Source organism: Balaenoptera borealis (genome assembly GCF_965194805.1).
Source record: "Balaenoptera borealis genome assembly, chromosome: 12".
Taxonomy (NCBI): Eukaryota; Metazoa; Chordata; class Mammalia; order Artiodactyla; family Balaenopteridae; genus Balaenoptera; species Balaenoptera borealis.
In genome coordinates this window covers 68,967,229-68,974,650 of record NC_138869.1, presented here as the reverse complement: position 1 = coordinate 68,974,650, position 7,422 = coordinate 68,967,229, and the positions used below count along the sequence as shown (strand labels likewise).

General features: G+C 55.7%; 1 protein-coding gene across 3 annotated transcripts; it reads left to right on the top strand.

Moving 5' to 3' along the window:
- Positions 1-226: 226 nt before the first annotated feature.
- Positions 227-7,422, top strand: MLN (motilin). Of its 3 annotated transcripts, XM_082346797.1 has the most exons (5): positions 227-885; positions 1,015-1,138; positions 3,120-3,236; positions 6,319-6,427; positions 7,248-7,422. In XM_082346797.1, the coding sequence occupies exons 2-5, from the start codon at positions 1,022-1,024 to the stop codon at positions 7,256-7,258; spliced, it is 354 nt and encodes a 117-aa protein (XP_082202923.1). In that variant the 5' UTR covers positions 227-885; positions 1,015-1,021; the 3' UTR covers positions 7,259-7,422. The 3 variants fall into 3 exon arrangements, with proteins under 3 accessions (XP_082202923.1, XP_082202922.1, XP_082202921.1); XM_082346796.1 differs by having other exon boundaries at positions 227-1,138; positions 7,251-7,422; XM_082346795.1 differs by having other exon boundaries at positions 227-1,138.

Here is a 7,422-nt window from a genome sequence, read left to right as displayed (position 1 = left end):
AATGGGTCCCTTCACCTCCCCAGGCCTCCTCCACTCCCTAGATCACACCTGCTCCCAGGTGGGCATGAGGAGTGTGTGGGAGAGGGCTTGGAATGGTAAGGAATCAACCAAGGCCAGCGCCCAGCAGGCCACGCCCCCCCTCCACAGGACCATCCTGCCCCAGCCCCTTTCTCAAGTCCCTGCACTCCTGAGGTCCTCACGCCCACCTGCTCGCTGGTGTCTTGGCAGCCCTCCTTCCCGCCAGCCATTCCTGACACACCCACTTCCAGGATGTGGGAGGGCCTCACACATGCTCACGCTGGCACCTCGCCAGCACTGGTGGCATTGGTGCGGGTTGTTACCGGGAGGAAGTTGTTTCTGGATGGCAGCCAGCAGGCAGCTGGACTCACTCGAGCTGGGAAGGGGTTTGTTCCAGAGCCGGTGCTGGCCCAGAGGGGTGGGAACCCTGTTCTGCTCTTAGATGCTGCTCCAAGCTGAAGTATTCCATCTGGCTCTGCCTCCGCATGGGCGGAGGGTCTCCGCCCTTCCTCTCTAGACATGGGGTCTTGGCCCAGTGCTCCCAGGCAGAGCTGGAATCAGCTGGGCCTGGGTCCATCCCTTTTATCATCCTAATCGGCTCAGGGAGCAGGCAGGGCTCTCTGGATCTTGGGGCTTGGTTCTGCTGACAATCTAAGAGTTTTTTTAATCTGCAACATGGGGTCCCTCCTGCTTCATTAGCCCAGCTGACCCCAGGAGATCTCGTCAGTAACAAAGGGAAGAGCCAAGTGGAATGATTCTTCCCCGGTGTGTGCAGGGGACAGGGCAGCCTCTCCCGGGTGCTTAGGGCAGAGAGGGGGCTCTGAGTTCCTCTGGCACAGCCCCACACCAGACCCAAGTCCAGACAGGGTAAGTGGCTTGCTCAAGATCACACAGCTCCAGGTGGGCCATGGACCAGAGCTGAGGGCTCCTGCCTCCAATGCAGCAGCCTGTCCCTGTACCCTACATTGGTGACAGGAGCTTCCTGTTTTCGTCCAGCTCCAGAATGCTGTCCCGCAAGGCCGTGGCCTTTCTGCTGGTGGTGCATGCAGCCATCATGCTGGCTTCCCAGACGGAAGCCTACATTCCCATCTTCACCTACGGTGAAGTCCAGAGGATGCAGGTAAGATATTCCCAGGCTGCCCACCTCCCCATTGTGGCCGAGTTGACCCACAGCCCTGCTCAGCACTGAAGTGACATTAGTTTCTCTGAGGCATAAGTGTCCCTTCAGTAAACCCATGTTTAATCAGCTATGCCAGGGACACTGAGGCAAATATGCAGAACCAGGACCCCAGATAACCCCAGACCCCAGCCGTCCCCCCGGCCACCTCCACTCTTTCACTAGCGCCACAAAGGTGTCAGCGGCTCCCACGGGCGACATCTTTTCCCACCCCTGCCCATCCTTCAGGGGAAGTTTTCAATTAACAAGCCAATAAATATTTGTGGAGCATCTCTGCAGCACAAAGGGCCACCCCAGGTGAGAGGCCAGACATGCAAGGAAATCTCAGAACCTCCCGTCTTCAGGGAGCTGGCTCGGGAGCCAAGACACAAACATATGAGAGATTCACTAATAACAAAAAACAAAAGGGAGATGTCACAAGGCAGGACGTGATTAATTGTCCAGTAAGTAATGCTGCTGGTATGCGCTGAGTTCAGGGCAGGAGAAAACATGGTGGGCTGGTGCGGAAGAGGGGAACCTGAGCTGAGGGCCTCGAGAGAGAAGGATGGGGGACAGGTGGGCGCAAGTGTCCGAGCGGGAAAGAAGGTGCCTTTCCAGGGAGTGGTGGCCAAAGCCTCCTTCTCTTTAGAGCCCAGAAGAAAACAGGGCAGGTTTAATGGAACTCAGGCAGCGGAGCCTAAGGAAAACTGGGCTGCTGGACCTGCCTCCCTGGGCCTTTTACTTTAGACATCAAGGGGTTCTGAGTGTCTTGCCACCTTTGTTTCTCTCTCTTTTTTTTTTTTTTGGCCGCACTACACGGCTTGTGGGATTTTAGGTCCCCAACCAGGGATTGAACCCGGGCCCTCGGCAGTGAGAGCACAGAGTCCTAACCACTGGACCACCAGGGAATTCCTTGTTTCTCTTTAAATGGGATGAAGTAATGGACGTTCATGTCCCATGTGTCTTGAGACCAAGGCTCCAATAGGGATCCATGAGTGAGTCAGTTCTCTGGGAGGTCACGTGGCCCTGAGGCTCAGCCTCTGTAGCAACGCGCTCTGTCCCGGGGTAGGTTTCCATGCACCCAGTGAACAGCATCCTTTACAGAGGCCAGGCTGGACCCGGCTCCCCTTCTTCAGGGGTGGACATGCAAAGTGATGGAGGAGATACGGCGGATCCCCTAAACCTACCTTCGTCCACCACTCGGCTCCCTCTGCAGGAAAGATGACCAACTGTTCCAGAATCACCATGTCCCAGGGCAGGCCCAGAGCTGAACCCCCAGAGTGTCCTCAGAGAAACCAAAGGAATGGGGGTGTATCTGATCTCAGTGCTCAGGGACCTAGCAAGCAGGATGCCCGGCAAGATGTGGGGCTGGACAGAAAGAGTCAAACTCAGTGTTACACGAACTGGCAAAATGGCAACCAAAGGACGCTTGGCATTAATCTGCTCTGTGGTTTTCCTCCTCATAATTGCCAGGCACTGGCATTTTTATGAAGAAGCTGCAAACTCCTTCCTCCATAATTCATCTCCCTGTCTTGCCTCATAAATCACCTCCCAGGGGCTCCAGTTTCGGGGGCCACCCCACGGCGCCCTCACCATCTTCTTTTATAGGCTCTTTGCTAAGAAAAACACATTTTCGCACTTAATATGCAGGAAGGGCGGCCATTATTTTCAGCATTTTAACTTAATTAACAGTAACAACCTGGGTGTAATGTTTGAACTACAAAGGAACGGATTCCTCTTCGAGTTGACTTGTTGGTGGGCAAATTGAGGGCCGTTGTCAAGCTGCTGGGTGTCTGAGACACCCTGTGAGAGGTGCCTGGGAAAGGGGGTCCTTTCGGCCTGAGCGGGAGCTCAGGCCACTTAGCACTCTGGGTAGCGACTCCAAGGGGCCATACGGGCGGTTGAGGGAGGGTGAGTTTTGTACAGTTTTGTGCCCGACCCCTAGGAAAAGGAGCGGTACGAAGGGCAGAAGAAATCCCTGAGTGTACAGCAGAGGTCCGAGAAGGTGGGCCCTCTGGACCCCGCAGAGCCTTTGGAGGAAGAAGAAAAGGAAGTTATCAAGGTGAGCAGACAGGGGGGCCAATGCAGAGAAACCCAGTAGGGGGATGGTCCCCGGCCACCACAGAATGTTCTGTGAACCAGACACTGAGGCAACAAGCTCCGTCCTAGGAGGGAGAAACAGATACCAAAGATGAGACAATAAACCATTTTAGGCACCAAATAAGGAGGTAGAATAGAGAGTGACGGTGGGGCTGGGGGCACTGCTTTGGCCGGGGGAGCGGAGGGAAGGCCTCTCAGAGGAGGTGACGTTTGATTTGAAACCTGAAGGATCAGGAGGAGCCACCCATGCAAAGAGCTAGAGCAAGAACATCCCAGAAGAAGGAACAGGGAGTGCAAAGGCCCGGCTCAGGAAGCCCCTGGTGGGTCGGAGGCCCTCGAGGCCCAGGGGGTGCTGAGAGAGGGCAAGAGGCCAGCAGGGCCTGGTGGGCCAGGCAAGATGCCTGGGAGGCTGTTGGGGGTTCAAAGCAGGGAGGTCATCTGCTCTGACTCAGAAAGAACCGGGGCGGCAGGAGTGGAGGCAGGAGACCAGTCAGAAGGCAGCTGTGGTCCTCAGGGAGAGACGACAGAGGTGCCGTTTCCTGCCCTAGACTGGAGCCGGGAGACAGCTACTGCGTCAGGACCCAGGGTCCAGGGCCATGAGCGCGCAGTGAGGATGCACAGATTGTCAGGGCTGGAGAGAGCCTTGAGTTTGTCTAGTAGGGCTCTTTAATTTCACAGACTCATTTATTCAGACGGAGAACACTTACTAGGCCTCTGCTATGTGCAAGGCACGCTTCTGGGCACTGGGGATAGGATGACAAACAAAACAGACAAATCCTCTGCCCTCAGGGAGCTCATACTCCCAGGGAGAACAGAAACAAGGTACTGGAAGCATCAGCAACAGACTGCAAACAGGGTAAATAAGCAAACTTTACAGTAGGTCACGTGGTGATAGGTTTTGTGGAGGAAAATAAAACAGGGAAAGGAGATGGGGTGGGTGATAATTTTAAATAGGGTGATCAGAGCAGGTGTCATGAGTAGATTGTTGTTCCTGCAAAGACCTGAAGAGAGGGAGGGAGTGAACCATAAGGATATCTGGGGGAAGAGCTTTCCAGGCAGAAGAAACAGCCAGTGCAAAGGCCCTGAGGCAGGAGTGGGCCCAGAGGAGAGGGGGAGAGGGAGGGAGGGAGAGGAGGGGGGCAGGGGAGAGAGAGAGAGAGAGAGAAAGAGAGAGAGCGCTTCAGCCCAGGGTGGTCATGGGGGAGGCAGAGCAAAGTGGTCAGATTCTGGAAATATTTTGGAGGTACAAGCCCACAGGATTTGCTGAAAGAATGGATATAGGATGTGAAGAAAGTGAAAAGTAAAAACTGACTTCAAGGTTTTTGGCTGGAACACCTAGAAGGATGGATTTGCCACTCACTGAGCTGGTGAAGCCTGTGGTTGGCTCAGGTTGGCAGGAAGAAGATCAGGAGGTCAGACTGGGCCTGTGAACTGTGAGATGCCTGTCGGGCACCCAGGTGGAGATGTTGCACGGGCTGGTCAATATGCAAGTCTGGACTTTAGGAAAGTTTGGGGCTGGAGACATAAATGTGCGAGTCACCAGCGATTATATAGAATTTCAAGCCAGGACAAGGCAAGATCCTTTCGGGGCGGGGAGTCTGTGGGTGGAGAAAGAAGAAGTCCCAGGACTGAGTGTGGAACACTTTCCTGTAAAGGGGTCTGGAAGGGGGTGGGGCAGACTGGCAGACTGATATCTAGAGAGAGTGGGGGCCTTGCCAAGGTCACGCAGTGGTCAAGGCAGAACAGAGCTGGACTCCACACCTCCTGCCTCCCAGTGAACACTGGCCAGTGATCTTTGCACCCCCTTGGGTCCCCACAGCATGCTGTTCACAAACAGTGAGGTCATACAAGTGGCACAGAGTGACCTCGGTGCTGTCACTGCAGTGGCAGAAGGAGGGGCACTCCTTTCCTTCCCGCATGCTCCCTGGGCTCTAGAGGAGGGAGCCGGGAGTGAGTCCTCTGCCTGGCAAAGGGGGAGCTTGCTCAGAACTGCCCTCGAAATGCACCTGAGACAGAGTTTATGGCACGGACCCTGAGGTTCCCACGGTACAGGTTATATCCGATGTAACATCTCAGGAGGCTTGGGGTGGGTACCTCTTGTCCCCTCTCCCTATCCTTAGAACCATGACATGCAGGCCAGGAGGTCCTTTCTGGGTCATTCAGTCCAGCCTCTTCATTTTAAAGTAAGGAAACCATTCCCACAGCAAGGGAACAGCACAGGCAGGGCTGGAACCGCCAGCCCGCAGAGCCACCCCTAAGGTTGTCCTTCAGGCCTCCTGAGTCCATTTCCCACCCCCGGTGTGTCAGGTGGGAAGTGGGGGAGCGGGCCTGGGACTCCTCCATCACGGCTCTCTGGAGAGTCAGGGGGTCTTGGCTTGTGCAGCAAGACCATTGAACTGGGAAGCTCTGGGGGGAGATCAGTTGGTGCCCCTTGCTCTGCCCCAACAACCCCTCTTGGTGGAGAGCCTCCAGACAGCTCCTCCACGGTCTCACATGTGTCCCCAAGGTGCTAGAGAAAGCGTAGCCTGGGGGTCCCGGGCCTGGACCCTGGAGCATGGCCCTCTGCGTGTACTTCTCCCTCGCTATTTAGTACCTGTGTGGCCTTGAGCAAGTTACTTGACCACTTTGTCCTCAGTTTCCTCATCTGCAAAATGGGGACACTAATCCCCATTAGTGTCTCTACATCATAGGGTCATTGAGAGGCTTAACCTACGGAAAGCATTTAGAATGACACCTGGCACCTGGTACACTCCCACGTGTTAGCTATTATCATTCAGGAGAAGGGGAGGGGACTTTCCTCCTCTGATCCCAGCTTCCCCAATGGGGTGAGGCTGGTTGATCCTCCTCCCTCCCTGCTGGTCTCAGCAAACTTACAGAATCCAGCCCCCAGGTGAGAATTGGGGGGAGGGGCCAGAACTCCCAGAGGACCCCAGGGGATCCGGAAGAGTGTCATGGCTCACCCGCGCGATCCTCCAACCACCTGTAGGGCACCCAGGGGTCAACGGCGCGCTCTCCCTTCCTGTTAACTCTGCCTTATTTCACAGCTGACTGCTCACGTGGAAATTGGAATGAGGATGAACTCCAGGCAGCTGGAAAAGTACCGGGCCACCCTGGAAGGGCTGCTGCGTGAGGTGCTGCTGTCCAGCCAGAACGGTAAGCGGAGGCAGGGCGCCTCCGGGTTCATATTCCTGCAGCGGGTTCATATTCCTGCAGCGGGTTCATATTCCTGCAGCGTAGCCAAGTAGGGTTTGGGGGCTGTGATTTGTTTTTCTGCTTTGCTCTTGAGAACCTGAAGCTGCCTTCTGCCGCAAGCTCCCGCACCCCACCCCGCCTCCGAGGGGAGCCTAATCACAGATTTGGTGGGGGTACGGGGAGGGGGCGAGGGGGCGGGCCTCGGATGGCTGCTGGTGGTTGGGGAGGCCCAATTCCCCAGCCAGGGGCGTCTTCAGGCCCTGCCTCCAGGGCTCAGACCCCTTTCCCTAACGCCTTTCTGGCAGAGGACCACAAGTGACAGCAACCCCGCACCCTCCCCCTGCACAGATCTGTTCCTTCCCTCCCCAAACGCCAGTGAGGCTGCTTGGTGACTCTAATGGAAACCCTGGCGCAGTCTGGCCACAAAAGCCTGTATTTTTTTTCCCCCATCCATTCTGCAAATCGAAGTTCTGAGCCCCATTTGGCCTTCCCTGGGTCAAGGTCGGCCTGAGTTACTTGTGCAAAGCTAGGTCCTATGTGACAAACAGCCACCAATTTCTTCTCCTAGTCCCCAGGAGGAGAGGAGAAAGGCCAGGAGAAAATGTTTGGGGCGGAGGAACTGAGAGGTTAAATTACTAGCCCCAGGCTATGGAGAAAGCTAGAGGGAGAGTCTGGCCAGACCTCCCCTCCTTCCTCAGACCTGCAGGCAGGTTTAGAAGGTGGTTTCACAGATGGACCTGATGACACTTCTGAGCTGCAAATTTCCTTTGCTTTTCTCCAGCAGCCAAGTGACAGGTCACCTGGGGGAGAAGCTGGACGGAACTCGGATCCCCCCACGCCCCATCCAGAGAGGCCCCGGGAGCCCATCTGCGCAGCCCATCTGCTGGGCTTGGAAGGAAAACACCCTCTCCCAAGCAAATCCCCCTCCAGCAAATAAATCATGAAATATACAGAAA

Bases quoted from the DNA above. Each gene is read 5' to 3' on its own strand.
- MLN (XM_082346795.1), top strand. From the start codon at position 956: ATGCAGCAGCCTGTCCCTGTACCCTACATTGGTGACAGGAGCTTCCTG. The intron at 1,139-3,119 runs GTAAGATATTCC...CCCGACCCCTAG, and splicing joins GTGAAGTCCAGAGGATGCAG to GAAAAGGAGCGGTACGAAGG. The intron at 3,237-6,318 runs GTGAGCAGACAG...CTTATTTCACAG, and splicing joins AAGAAAAGGAAGTTATCAAG to CTGACTGCTCACGTGGAAAT.